General features: G+C 42.1%; 1 protein-coding gene across 2 annotated transcripts; it reads right to left on the bottom strand.

The window, feature by feature from the left end:
- Window positions 1-1,786: 1,786 nt before the first annotated feature.
- On the bottom strand, window positions 1,787-20,715 carry sp2 (sp2 transcription factor). Of its 2 annotated transcripts, none has more exons than XM_072463022.1 (9): window positions 20,633-20,715; window positions 17,701-17,792; window positions 16,087-16,377; window positions 14,126-14,641; window positions 8,488-8,709; window positions 7,665-8,004; window positions 6,585-6,756; window positions 6,226-6,419; window positions 1,787-2,273 (listed from the first exon to the last, which is right to left on the bottom strand). In XM_072463022.1, the coding sequence occupies exons 1-9, from the start codon at window positions 20,637-20,639 to the stop codon at window positions 2,173-2,175; spliced, it is 1,935 nt and encodes a 644-aa protein (XP_072319123.1). In that variant the 5' UTR covers window positions 20,640-20,715; the 3' UTR covers window positions 1,787-2,172. The 2 variants fall into 2 exon arrangements, with proteins under 2 accessions (XP_072319123.1, XP_072319124.1); XM_072463023.1 differs by lacking the exon at window positions 20,633-20,715 and adding an exon at window positions 20,404-20,624.
- Window positions 20,716-21,841: the final 1,126 nt, after the last annotated feature.

Raw genomic sequence — 21,841 nt, 5'->3', positions numbered from 1 at the left:
AGAATGTGTTTTTTAATTGTAAATTGCAGATGTTTTGACCTGGTTTATGGTTTAAACTTATGTCTCTTCACAATAATTGAGTACAGTACAGTTAAAAGTGCACTACGTAACTTTTCTCCACCTGCTTGTCTCCATGGAGATGTTAATGTGTTGCCTGGAAGTTACAGGTCACATCTGTGGAGAGGCGATGTCGTTCACATTGACAATGCATGTTTTTCAAGGTATTTTTGAGCAATTAAAAAAACACCTGTAATTTAAAAAATAAATGATGAATAAAATGAATGCCACACTGTGGAACATTCAAGGCAAAGCAATCGGATGTAACGATATCCAAATCTCCCTCTTTATGGCAAAAGAGTCATAACAGTAGAAATTATACTCGTCTCCTTTGAAAATGCCTCGAAACGACAGGTGCAAATCATTGTCATATTCCCAAGAATTTAAGATAGTATCATTTTTACAAGTGCTAATTAACAGATATTTCTTCATGTTGTCAGTGCTGAAATGGCGCAAAGGATCATGGTCAATAGAGTTCCCCATTTGTAGGCTCTGCTGCGACAAAATATTTCATCTAAGCTAAAAAGTTTATGATTTTATAAATATCGTGACAGCCCAAGAGATAATATCTCCACGGAGACGAGTAGCAGGCGAAATCTCCAAAACTAATCTTCACTAAAACTTAAAGAAACTACGCTAAAAATGCTATAAATTAGTTTAATTAAAATATAAATATGTTTAACTGCATGACAGGTGTCGTGGAACATAATAGTTTGCTTCATTCACATCTACTCAAATCAGTTGGCAAATGTTACTCCAAAATGTTCATTCACCAGACAGTGTAACATTAAGATGCTCACGCTATCGATCACTTAGCAACCCGGCTCGCCTGACTTGAGGGACTATGGAGCTAGCATCTGTATTTTCTTCCTATCCATGGGTTTCAACATTATGAAGAATTAGTACCGTTGCCATAGCGATTAATAATATACAACCAAATACTATTGACCTCATTCCGCCCCGCCCACTTTTCCATCTTTTCCCACGTGATCGCCGCTTCTGGTCCAGCAGGAACTCCACTGGTTTGAATGGAGGAGGGAAAAGTCGCCGCAAAAATAAGCTTTAAAGTAAATTGATTTGTGTGTCCAATGTTCATGTGACCAACAAGTCAAAAATGAACAGCTTCCCTGGGCGGCCAGAAAACGGCTTTTTAGTCTGTGTAGAGCTTATATTCTCTGGAGGTTGGCAGCAGTTAACTAATAGAAGGATTACGTGATATGGCAATAAGGTGAATAGCTTTTGAATGGAGTAAAGTTTTCTTTCAAAAATATAACAGGAAGCCGAAACCCAAAAAATCTGTTATAGGATACCGCGTATCCTTCACAAAATGCAAGGGTTTGGGCTGGTACCAACCAATCATCAACCATATTTAGGTTAAAGCCTCGTTAGAGATAATAATTAGCGTAAAACTGGCATCTAAGCTAAAGGCTAAGTAACTTTTACTGAGGTTTCTGATGTTGTGCTTGTGGTTAGGATCTAGTGACACTAAAATCCTCTTTTGCGGGTTAAAGGTGAGAAGTGTAGATAAACGATAAGATCACATGTTATATACGTTCATATGGGGGCGGGCTTCACCATTCATTTGTCTGTGAAGAAGCGTTAGCATCAGCCGAGTGATCGAGTTTGAGCGACGAGCAGAGACAGAATTTCCTATGAATGTCTATGCTCACCACAACTCACCTGTTTGGCAGAATTGTTTCCAAAATGAATCTCACAATTTCACTCAAAATTAAAACAAAGTTGTTTTACATAAATACAATTCAACATCTTCTGGACCAAGTTGTAAAATGTTTTCATTTTCCACATTTTGCAAGATAAACCTAGTCTTGACGCTAAATAATAAAAAAGTCACTGTTGCTTGAGGTCTATAAAATAAATAAAATAAGAAGCGCCGCTATTGTTGTCTTTCTTGTTGCTGACAAAAAGAAGTTGTTAATAAGTTTGGAGTCTGTACACAATGTTAGACAGTGTCCTGGAGGATTGGCTGAGGTTGGAGACATTTCCTGGAGTTGGTCCCATTGTGGGACAGAGTCAGGTCTCATCGCTGCAGCTCCTCTTCGTACACAGTTAAATATTTTTGAGTTTTTCTCAAAAGTTTCTTTTATAGCTTGGTGCTTACAAGTTTTTTGTGTTTATGTGAGTCTTGTAATGCTTCGTCAAGTGGTCGCTCCTCATGAAGCGCTTCTGACACTGGCTGCACTCGAACCGTTTGTCTCCTGCAGAAGAAACGAAAAAACAAGTGTGTGAATTGTCGGTGTGTAATCCCTCTGTGTTCCATTGTATAAAAAGATTCAGTTGAAGTCATCTGGACTTTAGGAAAAACAAAACATTTTGACTCTCATCCAAGAGTCATTCTTAAACTGAAAGTTTAAAGGAGTTAAAGAGGCAATCTTTGCTAAAAAACTAAATCCGTCCTTAAATAGAAACAGTGGTTTAAGATGAAACCTTCCTGTCGTTTATAATGGAGTTTTAAATCCCTGGAGAGGTCGACGCCCAGGGGATGCCAATCAGTTACACAGGGAGCAGGGAGAGTAAGCCAGGTTACAATAGGAGGCTGAAACAAAGAAGGATATAAAAACACCCTTTATCAGGAGGTCCCGCCCGGTGAGCAGGGTCTACTCAGAGTAGAATAAATATACAAGCGTTATGACTACAACTGAATCTTTTTCTACAAGTGTGTGAATTCTGTAGCTAAGGAGTATTTTAGAAATTGCTTGCAAACAAATTCCAATATATGATACATACGGAGCCCATACAGTGTCATTTGTAATAAAAAAGATCTGAAGTGTGGTCAATATTAATGACTTTGACCACTGAATTTTAAGTTTCAAGTATATCCATCCATTTTCTACCGCTTGTTCCCTTTCAGGGTCGCGGGTGACTGGAGCCTATCCCAGTGACTTCGGGCCTTAGGCGGGGTACACCCTGGACAGTGGCCAACTTGTCGCAGGGCCAACACAGAGACAGACATTACAGACAGTTCACTCTCACATTCATTCACGAGGGCCAATTTAGAGTCACCAATTTTGCCTAACACATGCATGTCTTTGGAAGGTGGGAGGAGCCAGCGAACCCACTGTAACTGTTAAATTGTTAGAAATAAAACCATAAGTAGCACCTCCTTACATAGTAATGGCATAAGTAGACTATCCATTACTAATACACATTTAAGATATACACTCACTTGATCCGCTTTACATCGCACTACAAGATGTGTTATTGTGACAGGCGTACACACAATGTTGTTCATCAGAGGTGACAGAAATACATACATCCGAATAGGGACGAGTATTGTTAAAAAATTATCGATACTACTTATTGATACTGCTTATCAATCTGGTATTTTAATGGTTTTCGTATCTGTAATTTTACTGTTCAGTATTTGATTTCTGTATCAGATGCCCAACCAATCTATCTATATTTAAACTTACTTTTAATAGAGTAACAATTCAGGACATTGCAGTAGCATATTTACTTCATAAAGACTAAATAAATGGATAATGATTCTCTTGGTGTTGATTCCTCGAGTGATTATGGAGGAGACTGCATTCTGTGTGCAGTAGTTTGGTGAAATTCTGTCCCACACAGTCACATGAACAAATACGTGCATAAACCTGTCTCCTCTGGTAGGACACGAGCTGCCGGCTCCGGTTTGACAGAAAACAGTGGCATGTGTGTGTGGTTGTGTTACCTGTGTGTGTGTGTGGTTGTGTTACCTGTGTGTGTGTGTGGTTGTGTTACCTGTGTGTGTGTGTGGTTGTGTTACCTGTGTGTGTGGTTGTGTTACCTGTGTGTGTGTGTGGTTGTGTTACCTGTGTGTGTGTGTGGTTGTGTTACCTGTGTGTGTGTGTGGTTGTGTTACCTGTGTGTGTGTGTGGTTGTGTTACCTGTGTGTGTGTGTGGTTGTGTTACCTGTGTGTGTGGTTGTGTTACCTGTGTGTGTGTGGTTGTGTTACCTGTGTGTGTGTGGTTATGTCACCTGTGTGTGTGTGGTTGTGTTACCTGTGTGTGTGTGTGGTTGTGTTACCTGTGTGTGTGTGTGGTTGTGTTACCTGTGTGTGTGTGTGGTTGTGTTACCTGTGTGTGTGTGTGTGTGTGTGTGTGTGGTTGTGTTACCTGTGTGTGTGTGGTTATGTCACCTGTGTGTGTGTGTGGTTGTGTTACCTGTGTGTGTGTGGTTGTGTTACCTGTGTGTGTGTGTGTGTTTGTGTTACCTGTGTGTGTGGTTGTGTTACCTGTGTGTGTGTGGTTGTGTTACCTGTGTGTGTGTGTGGTTGTGTTATCTGTGTGTGTGTGGTTGTGTTACCTGTGTGTGTGTGTGGTTGTGTTACCTGTGTGTGTGTGTGGTTGTGTTACCTGTGTGTGTGTGTGGTTGTGTTACCTGTGTGTGTGTGTGGTTGTGTTACCTGTGTGTGTGTGGTTGTGTTACCTGTGTGTGTGTGGTTATGTCACCTGTGTGTGTGTGGTTGTGTTACCTGTGTGTGTGTGTGGTTGTGTTACCTGTGTGTGTGTGTGTGTGTGTGTGTGTGTGTGGTTGTGTTACCTGTGTGTGTGTGGTTATGTCACCTGTGTGTTGTGTGGTTGTGTTACCTGTGTGTGTGTGGTTGTGTTACCTGTGTGTGTGTGTGTGTTTGTGTTACCTGTGTGTGTGGTTGTGTTACCTGTGTGTGTGTGGTTGTGTTACCTGTGTGTGTGTGTGGTTGTGTTATCTGTGTGTGTGTGGTTGTGTTACCTGTGTGTGTGTGTGGTTGTGTTACCTGTGTGTGTGTGTGTGTGTGTGGTTATGTCACCTGTGTGTGTGTGTGGTTGTGTTACCTGTGTGTGTGTGTGGTTGTGTTACCTGTGTGTGTGTGTGTGTGGTTGTGTTACCTGTGTGTGTGTGTGTGGTTGTGTTACCTGTGTGTGTGTGGTTGTGCTACCTGTGTGTGTGTGTGGTTGTGTTACCTGTGTGTGTGTGTGGTTGTGTTACCTGCGTGTGTGTGGTTGTGTTACCTGTGTGTGTGTGGTTGTGTTACCCGTGTGTGGTTGTGTTACCTGTGTGTGTGTGTGGTTGTGTTACCTGTGTGTGTGTGTGTGTGTGTGTGGTTGTGTTACCTGTGTGTGTGTGTGTGTGTGTTTGTGTTACCTGTGTGTGTGGTTGTGTTACCTGTGTGTGTGTGGTTGTGTTACCTGTGTGTGTGTGTGGTTGTGTCACCTGTGTGTGTGTGGTTGTGTTACCTGTGTGTGTGTGTGTGTGTGTGTGTGTGTGTGTGGTTGTGTTACCTGTGTGTGTGTGTGTGTGTGTTTGTGTTACCTGTGTGTGTGGTTGTGTTACCTGTGTGTGTGTGGTTGTGTTACCTGTGTGTGTGTGTGGTTGTGTTACCTGTGTGCGTGTGTGGTTGTGTTACCTGTGTGTGTGTGTGTGTTTGTGTTACCTGTGTGTGTGGTTGTGTTACCTGTGTGTGTGGTTGTGTTACCTGTGTGTGTGTGGTTGTGTTACCTGTGTGTGTGTGTGGTTGTGTTACCTGTGTGTGTGTGTGGTTGTGTTACCTGTGTGTGTGTGTGTTTGTGTTACCTGTGTGTGTGGTTGTGTTACCTGTGTGTGTGGTTGTGTTACCTGTGTGTGTGTGGTTGTGTTACCTGTGTGTGTGTGTGGTTGTGTTACCTGTGTGTGTGTGTGGTTGTGTTACCTGTGTGTGTGTGTGGTTGTGTTACCTGTGTGTGTGGTTGTGTTACCTGTGTGTGTGGTTGTGTTACCTGTGTGTGTGTGGTTGTGTTACCTGTGTGTGTGTGTGGTTGTGTTACCTGTGTGTGTGTGTGGTTGTGTTACCTGTGTGTGTGTGTGGTTGTGTTACCTGTGTGTGTGGTTGTGTTACCTGTGTGTGTGGTTGTGTTACCTGTGTGTGTGTGGTTGTGTTACCTGTGTGTGTGTGTGGTTGTGTTACCTGTGTGTGTGTGTGGTTGTGTTACCTGTGTGTGTGTGTGGTTGTGTTACCTGTGTGTGTGTGTGGTTGTGTTACCTGTGTGTGTGGTTGTGTTACCTGTGTGTGTGTGGTTGTGTTACCTGTGTGTGTGTGTGGTTGTGTTACCTGTGTGTGTGTGTGGTTGTGTTACCTGTGTGTGTGTGTGGTTGTGTTACCTGTGTGTGTGTGTGGTTGTGTTACCTGTGTGTGTGTGTGGTTGTGTTACCTGTGTGTGTGCGCGCGTGCCTCTGCAGCTCGTCGCTCCTGGTGAACCTCTTCCCACAGTAAACCCAGGTGCAGACGAAGGGCCTCTCTCCGGTGTGAAGTCTGACGTGGGCGCGCAGCAGAGACGTTTTCCTGAACGTTTTTTCGCACCCAGGAACATGACAGATGTGCTTCCTCTTTCCCACCTCGCCGGGCCTGCACACAAACCTCACAATTATCACATGGTGCAACAACAACATTTGATTTTCACAGTTTATGGCTTCCCCTTTCTGATTTAATCATTTCCAGGTTCTGCATAATAAATGACTTTTAACACCCCTTAAACAAATATAAAACTATTGTTGTAGAAGAAGTGCTCACCTCTTGTCTGCGTCTTTACAGTTGGGGCAGGTGCAGGCGACTCTCCTCTTCTTCTCGCCGGGTCCCGAGGGCAGCTCCAGTGTCAGAGAGTCCATCTGGACCGTGGGCTGGTTCAGAGCCGCGAGCTGCAGTCCTCCGCCCTGCACCGCCTGAACTGTCAGGTGCTGCTGACCTGGGATACACAAACATCATCATCATGAAAGGACGCATGGCTATATTCTAAAGATGATCAGATTAATTGTGATTTTTGACAAACAATTAACGCAATTTAAAAATATATAATTTAAAAACACACAGGGCCTCATTTATCAATCCAGGTGCTAAACTGCGAGTAGAAAATGAAAAATAGCCCGTGCCATTTTGTAATTTATTATTGAAAGTGTTCAAAACTGATATGTAAATGAGAGTTCAGCGAGTGCAAACGTGTGGCTTCTGCTCCTTGTTGTTGAAATACAACAAATACGACGCCGTTCAATGGCAAGAAGCCATTGTGAGTGACTGTTGTTGTTGTTTTACTGTGTAATCCATGGCCATATCCTGCATTTTCCGTTACAATGATGTCACGCCTGACGATGATGTCACTGACGATGATGTCACAAATCACCAACATTCCGCCACAGGAGATAGGGAAATTGCAAATTGCAACATTGACGACGGATCCCAAAAGAAAAATAAGGGATATAAAGTCTAAAGTACAACTACAGTAGGTGGCGATATTGTAACAATTTGATACCAACTGCCATAAAACACCAAAGAAGAAGTATCAGATGAAGCTTATCTACAAAATGAACTTTGAATGACAAAAATCAGACAAGAGATGCGACCTGTGATACGTGCTGAAAAACAGGGGTTGATATAATAAAAACTAATAGTGACTTAATACATTACGGTTAGGGTACCCTACATTAGTGACTCTGTAAGGGGCACATGTCAACTGCATCAGGATTTTGCTCGATCTTTAGTGCGGCTAGAACGTTTGCACGAAGGGCTGGGCCAATAATCATGCTTTTTTCCCCCTTCATATTGATCGATATAGATTTTTTATGTGCCTCTCCAGTTGACATTTGTTTTGGCGCTCACCTCCGGCGTTGGTGATGGTGACCGGGACGCCCTGCACCTGGACGCCGTTGATGCTGATGGTTTGGACCGTTTGCTGTGGAGCCGGCGACAGCGGCGAGTTCAGAGTGATGACGCCTCCGAGCGCTCCTCCGGCCGGCGCGATCTTAGCCAGAGTCCGCTCCTTCCGTCCGCCACACTGAGCCACCTTCCTATTCATCGTGGACATCGTGGACATCGTGGACATCGTGGACATCGTGGACACCGGCGTCGTCACCGTGGCGATAGAGGGCATCGTTGTTTGTGACGGTGATTCCTGAAGCTGCACCGCCTGCCACTCACCAGAAGAGGTCTTGAACAAAAACTGCAGGAGAAAGGGAAAGTATTAGCAAAGTGTAGGACCAGCAGAACATGACTTATAAAAACTGTGCTTGTTTAATTAACTTCACAAAAATCTAAAAGTTATGCTAAAAAATGCTAAGAAAAGTTAAGAAAGCAATTCATACAAATTAGGGCCAGAGCGACGGACAATTTTAGAATTTTGCAAGACATCGACTAATATTTCACCAATTTGCGCCAATCCATTAGTATTAGAAGTGGCACAAACACGTTAATACCAACTTCAGCTAAACCAATATATTATATCTCATTTTAAACCACAGAACCATTTGAATTCAGTCACTGAGTTTCTTTGACAATCCACTATTTTTGATCGTCATGGAAGAGTCGGCAGATCACGCAAGCCCAAAGCTGCCTTCCAGGACATAAACACAATCATCCAGACAACTTCAACTTTGCCAATATGAATATAGTAAAAATCAATATTAAGATGTGTGAGTGTAGTTACCTGTGTGGGCGTGGGATCTGCGGGCGACACCTGGATGCTTGTCGGGCCACTCTGCCTCTGTGGGACGGTGGGCAGAGTGGCAGACGCGGCCTGGACCACCTTCAGAGCCTGCTGCGGGATCTGCACCACCTGTGTCTCCGGCTGTTTGGACTGCATCAGCTGCACCTGCTGCACCATCGCTGGCTGCCCAGGACTCTGCACGATCAGGAGGTTGTTGCCCGCCTGAACAAATGACACTTATTACAATATTTACAGTGACATGTGTATAATGTGTGATTGAAGCTTCACTCGAGTTCGCCATGTTTCACAATTAGCGGTGTTGCCAAGTACCTTAGATCAGTTACAATCACAGTTGCTTTTATAGCAATAATTTGACATTACTGATCTATACAGTATAGTGAGGGAGCGTGGTCTGGTGTGGGAGTTTTTCTTCTTCTTTGGTGTCGGTGTAATCCCTCATTCGTCCAGGCGTGTTCCATAGTAGAAAAAGCTTCAGTTGTAGTCATCTGGACTCAGTTTGAAAAAATAGACGTTTCGACTCTCATCCAAGAGTCATTGTCAATAACAGAATTTAGGTCGAGAACTCCGATATTAATACTGTTCTGTGGTAAGACCCGCCCATTGGGAGGAGCCTTCCTGAAGTAGAAAGAGTTGTTTGTTTCAACAGAAACTCCCCTTTGTATCTACCGAGCTAGCCTATTCAGAATCTTAATGGGCTATTAGAAACCTCTTTGTCTTTGTGAGACCCTGGCTCGACCACCCTGAGTACCTGATTAGCATCTGAATGTCCTTTACCTTTCCAGGGGTTCAGAATCCCATTATAAATAACAGGAAGATGAAACCTAAGCCCTCCATTTCTGTTTAAAGAAGGTCTTTCTTTTTTAACAAAAATGCTTCCTTGACTCCTCTTTCAAACCATCTTTTCTCCCTGCTTAAAACCTTCACCTCACCGTCTTCAAACGAGTGATTAGAGGCTTCAAGATGGAGATGCACGGCGCTCTGAGGTCCTGAACTAGTATTTCTTCTGTGCTGATAAAGCCTCTTGTGTAGAGGCTGTTTTGTCTCACCTATGTAACGTTCTTTACAACTTTCTTCACTGCATTGGATCGAATAAACTACATTGCTCTGTTTTTGAGTCGGCAACTTGTCCTTTGGGTGAACCAGTTTTTGTCTTAAAGTGTTTCCTGGTTTAAAATAAACAGGGACTTCGTGTTGTCTAAAAATTCTCTGCAATTTTTCCGACAGGCCAGACACATAAGGGATAGAAACACCCTTCCTTCTCTGTTCAGTTTCCCTTTTGTTCTGCTTCTTGGTTCTCTTCACTCTGTTGAGAGCCCAAGCGGGGTAACCACAGGCTGAGAGGGCATTTCGGACATGTTTTTCCTCTTTCTTCTTGCCCTCTGAGCTGGTGGGCACACCTTGAGCTCTGTGTTGTAAGGTTCTGATCACACCCAGCTTGTGCTGTAGTGGGTGGTTGGAGCCAAAGAGCAGATACTGGTCCGTGTGTGTAGGTTTCCTATATACTTCTATTTGGAGTTTCCCGTCCTCTCCTCTGATCGTGGAACAATCAAGAAAGGCCAAGCGATTCTCCTTAGCGTCTTCTCTTGTAAACCTAATATGTGGGTCCACAGCATTGATGTGATCAGAGAAGGTTTCCAGCTCTTGTTTCTTGATTGTTACAAAAGTATCATCGACATAGCGGAGCCACAGTTTTGGGGCTATGCCTGAGAATGAGGCCAGTGCCTTCTTCTCAAAGTGCTCCATGTACAGGTTGGCCACTATGGGAGAGACGGGCGAGCCCATGGCACAGCCATGAATCTGTCTGTAAAATTGTCCCCGGAATTGAAAGTAAGTGGTGTTCAGACAGATGTCCAACAGTTTACATATGTGTTCAGGTGTCAGTTTGGTCCTTTCCTGTAGGGTGGTGTCTTCCTGCAGTCTGATCCTCACTGCTGCTACTGCATCAGAGGTCGGGATGCAGGTGAACAGGGACACAACATCATATGAAACCATGAGGTCATCTGGGTCCAGTTGGAGATGTTTCACTTTATCCACAAAGTTGTGCGTGTTTTCCACATGATGTTCCGAATTCCCCACAAGCGGAGCCAATATAGTTGTTAAATGCTTGGCCACATTGTAGGTGATGGAATCTGTGCTGCACACTATGGGTCTGAGTGGAACATCCTTTTTGTGTATTTTTGGAAGGCCATAAATGCAAGGCATGGCTTCACCAGGATACAGTCTGTAATACAGAGGCCGGTCTATCGCTTCCTCTTTTTCCAGCCTTTGTAAACAGTCTATCACTTTCTTCTTGTAGCCACTGGTCGGATCTCTTTTCAAGCGTTCGTATGTGGTCGTGTCCTCGAGGAGGGTGTGGACTTTGGCTTCGTAATCAGCTGCGTTGAGAATCACAGTGCAACGTCCCTTGTCTGCTGGGAGGATGTTGATGCTATGATCTTTTTCCAGTGCTGAAAGTGCTTTCCTCTCTTCAGCTGTGATATTTGAAGGCGGTGGTTTGGCACTCTTCAGCACAGGAAGAGCAAAGAACGCCAAATCAAGAAGTTCAACATTCTTTTGAACAAAAAGAATGCAGGTGAGGTCGAGCTAGACATTAGGACTGAGACAGACAAATTAGCGACCAGCAAAAACAATTGGATTAAGAACCTATCAGATCGTGTTCTGACACAGGCAGAAAAGGAGGTGCTCTCTAAAGGGCTCAACTTTTCTGTCACCTCTAAACACATCCCTACAGAGGACTACATCACAGCCACTGAAACTGCAATTAGGAACAACAAAATGACTGAATCGGAGGCTACAGACCTGAGGTTACGTGTCACAGCGACCCTGAAGAGTGCCAAACCACCGCCTTCAAATATCACAGCTGAAGAGAGGAAAGCACTTTCAGCACTGGAAAAAGATCATAGCATCAACATCCTCCCAGCAGACAAGGGACGTTGCACTGTGATTCTCAACGCAGCTGATTACGAAGCCAAAGTCCACACCCTCCTCGAGGACACGACCACATACGAACGCTTGAAAAGAGATCCGACCAGTGGCTACAAGAAGAAAGTGATAGACTGTTTACAAAGGCTGGAAAAAAGAGGAAGTGATAGACCGGCCTCTGTATTACAGACTGTATCCTGGTGAAGCCATGTCTTGCATTTATGGCCTTCCAAAAATACACAAAAAGGATGTTCCACTCAGACCCATAGTGTGCAGCACAGATTCCATCACCTACAATGTGGCCAAGCATTTAACAACTATATTGGCTCCGCTTGTGGGGAATTCGGAACATCATGTGGAAAACACGCACAACTTTGTGGATAAAGTGAAACATCACCAACTGGACCCAGATGACCTCATGGTTTCATATGATGTTGTGTCCCTGTTCACCTGCATCCCGACCTCTGATGCAGTAGCAGCAGTGAGGATCAGACTGCAGGAAGACACCACCCTACAGGAAAGGACCAAACTGACACCTGAACACATATGTAAACTGTTGGACATCTGTCTGAACACCACTTACTTTCAATTCCGGGGACAATTTTACAGACAGATTCATGGCTGTGCCATGGGCTCGCCCGTCTCTCCCATAGTGGCCAACCTGTACATGGAGCACTTTGAGAAGAAGGCACTGTCCTCATTCTCAGGCATAGCCCCAAAACTGTGGCTCCGCTATGTCGATGATACTTTTGTAACAATCAAGAAACAAGAGCTGGAAACCTTCTCTGATCACATCAATGCTGTGGACCCACATATTAGGTTTACAAGAGAAGACGCTAAGGAGAATCGCTTGGCCTTTCTTGATTGTTCCACGATCAGAGGAGAGGACGGGAAACTCCAAATAGAAGTATATAGGAAACCTACACACACGGACCAGTATCTGCTCTTTGGTTCCAACCACCCACTACAGCACAAGCTGGGTGTGATCAGAACCTTACAACACAGAGCTCAAGGTGTGCCCACCAGCTCAGAGGGCAAGAAGAAAGAGGAAAAACATGTCCGAAATGCCCTCTCAGCCTGTGGTTACCCCGCTTGGGCTCTCAACAGAGTGAAGAGAACCAAGAAGCAGGACAAAAGGGAAACTGAACAGAGAAGGAAGGGTGTCTCTATCCCTTATGTGTCTGGCCTGTCGGAAAAACTGCAGAGAATTTTTAGACAACACGAAGTCCCTGTTTATTTTAAACCAGGAAACACTTTAAGACAAAAACTGGTTCACCCAAAGGACAAGTTGCCGACTCAAAAACAGAGCAATGTAGTTTATTCGATCCAATGCAGTGAAGAAAGTTGTAAAGAACGTTACATAGGTGAGACGAAACAGCCTCTACACAAGAGGCTTTATCAGCACAGAAGAAATACTAGTTCAGGACCTCAGAGCGCCGTGCATCTCCATCTTGAAGCCTCTAATCACTCGTTTGAAGACGGTGAGGTGAAGGTTTTAAGCAGGGAGAAAAGATGGTTTGAAAGAGGAGTCAAGGAAGCTATTTTTGTTAAAAAAGAAAGACCTTCTTTAAACAGAAATGGAGGGCTTAGGTTTCATCTTCCTGTTATTTATAATGGGATTCTGAACCCCTGGAAAGGTAAAGGACATTCAGATGCTAATCAGGTACTCAGGGTGGTCGAGCCAGGGTCTCACAAAGACAAAGAGGTTTCTAATAGCCCATTAAGATTCTGAATAGGCTAGCTCGGTAGATACAAAGGGGAGTTTCTGTTGAAACAAACAACTCTTTCTACTTCAGGAAGGCTCCTCCCAATGGGCGGGTCTTACCACAGAACAGTATTAATATCGGAGTTCTCGACCTAAATTCTGTTATTGACAATGACTCTTGGATGAGAGTCGAAACGTCTATTTTTTCAAACTGAGTCCAGATGACTACAACTGAAGCTTTTTCTACTATTCTTCTTTGGTGTTTTATGGCAGTCGGTATCCAAGTGTTACATTATCGCCACTTACTGTAGTTGTACGTCTAAGACTTAAGACTATTCTTTAGACTACTGAGAAGCTCTTACTTCTTGTCACGGTGGATCTCTTTTATCACTGCAATTAATTCAATGGAATTTTTCCCTCGTTTAAGACGTTTCCTGTTGAATTATGCACATTTTAGGCACCAGTAATTCAGGTGAGTCTTAATGGAGGATGATGTGGCGTTACCTCTGAAATTTGAATGTATTGTTATGTATATGTTAAAACGCAGCCGGCGTTAGCATTGTGGTAGTATTTAGCTGGAATCTTTTTAACATTCTTGGATATTGATACAAATTTGGGCTGTTGTTGGATCACTTTATTCTTCTAACAAATTCTGTTAGGGTTGAAATTAGACCACTCTAATTATAGAGTGAATTATATGTGAAGCAGGACATGGGCAAACTCACTCTAGGTTCTGACAATTGTGAAAAGTGCCTATAAATTCCACACTGTGAATTATTACAATGCTCAGAATGCATAAGGTTAGTGAGTGATAACTTTGGATCTCTGCAAACACATTTAAGATAATAACAATCAGGTATGTGGCTTTAAAGGTGTAACTTTAACTAACTGGAAAAGCAATCACATCTCTATGTAGACCAGCCGGTGACGAACCTCCTTCAAGGAAACATACACCAGTTTAAGGTCCTGTAAGCGCCTACATTACTTTACCTGTATGATATTGTCCCCCGCCTCGATGAGAATGGTCTCCATTTGCTCTTGCTGCTGCAGAAGCGACTCCTCCTGGACCATAACCGGATTCTGATTGGCCAGGGCCTTCTTCTTCCTCCCACGGCGACCTTTCAGAATGTTCGGACCGGTCGGCGCTTCTGTGATCATGTCGTCCATTTCTGTCGTTGCCACGTTCAAAGGCAGAGTCAGACCTCCAGGCAGCTGCACCATGTTCTGCGAGTTGCTCTGAGCCGCCTGCTGCTGTTGAAGATGCTGTTGAAGCTGCTGTTGAAGCTGCTGTTGTTGTTGTTGCTGTTGTTGTTGTTGCTGTTGATGTTGTTGCTTTCGTGACTTGGCGGAGGAGGGTTTGATGGAGAGTGTTTTCTGTTGTGGAGCGGGTGTCGGTGTGGGGCTTGGCACAGTCATCGGCGCTGCCATTATGGCCTGGTTTGTGTTCGGGATGAGCTGGATCTGGCCGCCCTGAGGCATCATCTGGATCGTCTGTGGAGCCTGGATCTAAGCGCACAAAAGACACGTTTGTCATTAGAAAAACATGACTTATGTGGCGAGATACAAGGTAAACATGTTCAAATCAAATACTGCTTTTATTGATAACACGTGTAATGCTGATTTTAGAGCTGTAGCAACTATTTAGAAGTAAATTATTATTTCTATAGTACATTGAGAGAAATAGGGTGACGGAAGGTTTCTAGATAAGATTTATGAATAAAGTGTGTTACTGATGAAAATGAGAGTGAAGTGTTTATTGTTTTGACATTTTGACTGAATAATGCCAGTCCTTGTTTATAAGTTTTGTTTATAAGAGTTCTTCTATTAAGAGTGTTTTTTAAACTTCCTATAAGTTATCTGTCCTTTTCCTCTGTGTCTACCTGCGATGCAAAAATGAAATTTCCGCATGTGTGGACAATAAAGGAATATCTTATCTTATCTTAAAAAGGTATCTAAGTTTAAGGTATTTAAAGGTAAGAATTTTAGTCTTCACAGTCCAGATGACCCAATATACAATTATCAAAATGCAAGTATGATCTTTTGTTGTTGTTGAATAGTCACAAATAGTCAATTCATTGTTTTAGATATTCTTTCTTTAATATAATTGTTTTGATTTGTGATATGCAAGGATGATCTGTTCAGATGAGGTGGGGATACAAACAAGCACCTTCCTTCCAAAATGATTCAATATTTCAATCGACCTTTTGTACGCCGCTATCCTTTATTTTGGTAGCGCCGCCATGTTTGTTGTGATGGCGCTGCTGGGGGTGTTTCAATCCCAGAATGCATTTGCGCAAGTCAAATTTCACACCCTGACAGAGGGTGACATTACTATGGACATGTCAGTGGCGCAGACAAGGGCAAACCAACTTGTAAAAGCAATATAACAACTCCCGCGCGCATTCTGTTTTTGAATAGACGCATGTGGAGGACTGAAAATGAACACACGCATGCGGTGCGCAGTGTCAGTTCTTTGAGATGAATGACAGGATTACCAGCGTGACAGAAATATTCGACATGGTGGTTTAGGAAAGACCGGTCGGTGAGTCGGCGAAATAATTGAAAAATAAAAGATTTTGACGTTTTTTCAACAAAATGCTGATATTTTTTTTTCAGTCGGCTAGTTTCATAGCAGGTCGGTCGGGTTACGGCAAACAGACATATTATTTTGCTCAGCCTCATTCAACATAAGAAACAAAGGACAAGAGAAAAAAGACAAAAACAGGACAACACTAGACAAGAAGACAAATAATAATATGACAATTTTATTATTTGTTTACACACAATCCTGTAGTATTGCCTATAGTGTAAGTTTTAAATAATGTTTGGAAATTATTTTTACACAATAATCTTTTATCTGGGGTCAAAAGTCAGACAGTTGACACGTCGCTATGAACAGTATTATAGAGTAATATAATATAAAAGTAATATAAAGCAGTACAGTGCTTTACCTGATACTGTATGTTGGACATGTTGGTTCGCGCTGGGCTCTGTTGTATTGTGAGTAAGATGGGGCTCCCGGGGGCCGCGGACCCCAGACTTGGCAGCTGGATGACGTTGCCTTTAGCGGAGAGAAAGCCCAGGTTTTTGGGCGGTGCAGGAGCGATGGGAGCTGGTTTGATAGGCAGGAGTCTGCGGGGCTGAGGCTGAGCTGGAGGAGGAGACACCGGGGCCTGAGCTGCCGGAGGGCCGATCTTTGAGCAAGTGGCAGCGAGAAGCGCCAGAGGAGACGGCTGCGAGTCCTGCCACACAGATTAAACAGGAAATTTAGCCATGTGTACGTGCAGTTTGGAGTCCGTTTATTTAACATATAGGTAAGTCAAAAATGTCAATACTAAATTAAATTATAAAAACATGTTCACACTCTAAAAGTATGTTTATTGCTTGCGTTCGCATTGTAGAATTTAATTATGTAGCAATGTCAGATGGAGGGCAGTGCATATGTAACTCTGAGAGATTCACTGTTTTTGAAAGAATTATTCAAATTAGAAATCCACAAATGTTGAGCTTGATCATTTATTATTTTGGATTGGCTCCACAAGCCTGAAAAAATAATAGCTTAAAGTCCTTTAACTGACAACAATTATGTTTTTGGAGTTGAATAATGACAACTCAGGACCTATAATCAGTCTTCCCGTATTTTGGACGGGGTATTTTAAAATGTGGACGGGCATTTTTGAGTGCAGGGACGGCCAACCGTGCACAGCGCACGCAGGCACACGGCGCTCGCATGGTACCATGGCGGCGTTATGGCGTAACGTCAGACGGCGCACGGCGTTAAAAGCGCCGATTTATTTAGTAAAAGTGTCGGAAAATACGGCGTGATACGCCGCTCCTAAGTGGCGGAGTGTGATCGCACTTTTTGCGGACTAAATTATTTGGACGGGGTGTTTTCAAATCCTATCTAAAAGCCTGCCTACGATTCGATCCATCACAATTCTGTCACAAAGACTGGTGATAAAAAAACAGCAAAAAAACTAATTTTGTCTTTTAATTATTGTGAGTGTAAATAATATGTAAATTGCACAAATGTAGCCCAATTTAGTTTATGGCATTTGTTTTTATTTCATATAGTGTGTGTGTGTGTGTGTGTGTGTGTGTGTGTGTGTGTCATATTCTATGTTTGAGATACAAATGTTCCTGCATCTTTACAGCAGTTTGGTGAAATGTTTTACCAGATTGACTTGTTGGAAACACTTACACACTTGTGACCACCGTCTGCGTTGTCCATGCACACGCTCTGGTTTTTCCATCCCTTAGTGTGCGCGTGTCTGTCCGTGTGTGTGTGGAGAAGAGTCTCTGACACAAAGTGTTAAGCATGTGGCGTAGTTATGAGAATGTTTGAGAGGAGATAGTCATTTGATGCTTGTATTTGTCTGTGTGACATTAGTGCAGAGGTGCGCCATGGAAATAAGACGCAGACACCAAGGGCGCTCAGTGGCCTGTCTGCAGTGCCGTTTTAAGGTTGTTGTTTTTACCGTGCATTGGTCAAGTTTGCATCAAGACGGATATGATATATATCGTGACATATAAGAATCATGATGCACAAAACACATGTTACTGACCTGTGTGGAGGAGGTGGAGGAGGCAGTAGTGGAGGGCTGCAGGTATTCACTGGGACTCACAGCGACGGTGGCGGCCATGTTGTCCTGTGGATCTGCAGAAAACACCTCTATAATCAGAACACATCTCCAACGACTGCACACGTTTGGAAACAATTGTTTAGCATAGATCTAGATATGCGATTCCAAATCAGAATTCAGTTTAAAACCATACCCAATCGATGATTCGTTTAATTTTACATTTACATTTAAACTCATGAGTTTGACTGGGAAGAGGTTTGTTTTGTGAAAGAGCACAGTGTTTTGAGCTGTAACTCTGAAATCATTTTGCAGCATTAGCACCGTGTGCCGTTCACTTTAGCCATCACAGACTCTCTATTTCATACTTGTGGTCCTCTGTGCTCAACAAACTCTGTTTCCCAGTCACACTCGTAAATTTAAAATATGCCACTCTCTAGCCCCCTGCAAGTTTAAGACCCACAGGCCGGATAATGGTCAAACCCTGTAGTTTAGACCTCTACAAACATGTTGAACTTCATGGGATTATTGTATTAATTTATCAGGTCAGATTTCAGTCTTGTGATGTTTGTACAAAAAAATAATCACAATTACCGGTAGATATTTTGCTAAAATCTTTCAGCTCTAAATAATGCAGATTCAATTTGAGTATGATTATTGTGTAGCCCTGCCACACGGTCTGCCAAATGAACAGCCTAATCGTACAACAAGCAGCGTCGCGAGGTCATTCATTATTCTTATCAAATCCGGCGTAAAAATATTGCTGCAGGTCCTTTCTCAGTCTCATCCCCATTTCATACTATACTATCTTATCTAATAAAAAAAAAAAGTCTGTCCAAAACAAATCCTTTTTGTTTAAATAAAATACTGTGACTGTAGGTAGCTGCATAAAAAAGGCCAAAATCCTCTTTTACAATTTACTTTTTTCTACAACGCAAATCAGAGCAGACCTTTTTGATTTATTTTACCTGGACATATAATTAAGATCTGTAACAGTGGAAGATGTCATTACACAATGGTGAATATTGTAGGAAAAATAACTTTTAACATACACACTATGTGTCTTTAATAAGCAACAACAATTGAAAACATTTTTGTTAGGCTTTCAGAGGAAGAACACAGCATTAGCTGCTATATGAACATGAATAAACAAAATAGAAACCATAATAAATCATTTCTAAATGTTCCTTAATGCAAACCAGGAAATGTGTCAACAATCCAATTATCTACTGTACATTTTAGGGGTGAAACAAATTAATCAATTAGTCACAAGGAATCAAATAAGTAAATAATTTATTTTAGCAAATAGTAATCTAATAATAGTTTTTGGGACTATATTTTAGATTCCAAAACATGCACTGAGAATAGACGTTTTAGGCTCCAACAGAGCAGGGATTACATGAAAAGAAATATTTAAAAAAAACATTTAGAAGATGCCCTTAAGCCACATCTATTTAGCTTCATCACGGTCATATTATTATATCTTATCAAAAAATCTCATCCAAACTACTTTTTTGAATTAAATTGGGTCAATAATAAGCTAAATTGATGCCGTTGGAGAACATGTATACTTTCAGACAAAACAGAAAATGTTTTTATTTTTATTTATTAATTTGACATTTATTTTATGTGATTACTGCTTTGTCCGAGTCATAAAACCTCTTCTCTGGCATTTGTTGGAGCCTGTGTATGGGCCTGTTAAGGATCATTTGATGGCAAAATTACTGTAAGAGATTACGGCTGAGCACAACACAACGTAAGGGAAAATGACAGGGGACAACTGTAATTATCTATTTAAACATGATTACATCCGAATACATTCATCAAGTGGGACTAAAAGTAACAATTATCATAGTAGTCAACTAGTCCAACGGTTATTTCTATTGTACATTGAGGTCTTTAAAATACATTTGTAACCAAATAAAAAGGTACTGATAACTGAAGGCAAAGAAGTATTCACAAATAAAGTTGAGGAGAATCACAAATGTTTTGGGGGGCTTTTTTCGACCATTTTATTTCATAATGCCACTCTGTGTTATAAAAGCATGTGTTTTAGAGTACAGATAACGATTACATGATCAAAAATACAACAATTATTCAGATTAATCGTTGCAGCCCAAATATCAAGCTTTCAACAAAAAGTTGTCAGCAGTATTTTGTAGTAAAGATTATTTTTGATTCATTTTACACATTCCTTTAAATAATAAATATCGTAAACACTACAAATTTGGGGGGGACATCATTTAAAAACAATGACTAAGCTCAGTTTCTGTCACATCAGCATCATCCAGCTCAGCATCAGCTACTCTCTCATTCATCACAACGCACTTTCCACACGCTTCAACGTCTCACAACACATTCTAGCATTTATTTCACACTTTCAAAATGAGCAAAACAGCTTCGATGCCACAAAAGAGCAACACAGCAGTCAAAAAAGAAACACCGTTTGGTTTTACACAGACAAATTTTGCAAAGTTAGCTGCTTGGGGTAATGCTAAAATGCTAGCAACAGACCAGAGCGGCTAGCGGTGGCTTAAGCTGATTTGATCCCTTTAAAGCTTAGGCAATACAAATAAACCAACCACAATAGAGTGGATAAGTGCTAGATCTACGTGGTTTTATGTTTGATGCAATAAAACATTTATGGAGAATACAGGAGAATTAATTAAATGCATCGGACTGGCTTACTTTAGCATTAGCATTAGCTGACGCGTAGCTCAGCCAGTCAAACTCTTCGCTGAAAAAAGGCAGCTCTTATCCGGAAGTGCATTGCTTTTTAGATGCATAGTAATACTAGGGTTTCTGTGAATTGTGTCTATGCGTGGCGTTAAGACTGCACAGCGTGTCTGCCCTCAGCTAAAATCGTGTTAAAAGCAGTAGATAGAATATAAACAGCGATGTTTTAATTCCTACCCACCGCTCATGACGACATTCGCTCTCCGTGAGCCGTGAAGACCGAGCCCTTAGAGGAGCCCGCCTCCGAAGCCGCTGCACCAATCCACAGGGAGCACCCAGGTGACGGGCGGACAGATTGACCAATCATCTTGAAACAAGGTTGTGATTGAATTTTGATCTAACTAATGAGAGCGCGGTGTTTCAGGACATTAAGGGCAACACGAAGGCTGAACCAATAGGAAATTGAGATTCCAGTGAAAGAAGGCGGGACGTAAGGATGGACACAGAGAAGCTGTTTGTCCAATTAGAGTTGGGGTGAAGTTTCACTGACGTACTCCGGGGCCAATGTGGGCTCCTGGGGGCCGTCCACACCAAAGAAGAATGACATCTGTGCGATTCAATGATCTTCAAGTGTCAGGAGGCTGCAGACCGTTATGTGTGGTAGAGATAAGGTTATGTTCCAATGTAAAAGCTCATTAATAGAGGAGACTATGGTGATTATAAGAGAACCTTTATTTTCCCCACAATGGGGAAATTCCAGTGTTGCAACACAAATTAGGCACAGAAATACAGATTAGGGAACAGAGGTGGAACAGAAGTAGAATAATGAAAACAGATAACGTCCATCTGGTATAATACTTAAATATGGTATAAATATACTTAAATTAATGTAGATAGAGCAAAACATTTAAATACAAAAATAAAACATCACACACCTCTTTACAGTAAGTGGCTGTTATATGGGCAGAAAATATTGCACCAGGGATGATAGACATTATGTCACTGTATTGTTCATGATTATAAAAGCTGAAGGATGTTCAGGGCTAACAGTGTTCATTGTAAAGTCTGACAGCAGCAGGAAAGAAAGACCTGCAAAACTCCAAAAGATCTGAGTCTCCTCAGGAGGTAGAACCGACTCTGGCTCTTCCTGTACAGTGGGTCTGTGTTAAGATAAGATAAGATAAGATAAAATATTCCTTTAATGTCCCAAATGGGGAAATTTAATTGATGCAACGCAGGTAGATACAGAGGTAGATACAGAAGAAAAGAACAGATCATTGTAGGAAGTTTGAAAAACACTCTCAGTAGAAGATCTCCTATAAACAAAAACTCCTATAGACAAAACCCAACAAGGGATGGAGGGGAAAAAATAATAAAGATAAAAATAAACACATAAATACCATTGCACATGAATATGTGTCACGACAGCACATGGATTGCAGATGAATTT

The sequence above is a fragment of the Eucyclogobius newberryi genome, unplaced genomic scaffold, assembly GCF_026437365.1.
Source record: "Eucyclogobius newberryi isolate DKJ021-1_F unplaced genomic scaffold, fEucNew1.0.hap1 SCAF_4, whole genome shotgun sequence".
In the NCBI taxonomy this organism is placed as follows: Eukaryota; Metazoa; Chordata; class Actinopteri; order Gobiiformes; family Gobiidae; genus Eucyclogobius; species Eucyclogobius newberryi.
Note: the sequence above shows the minus strand (reverse complement) of the source record. Positions and strands in the feature narration are given on the sequence as shown.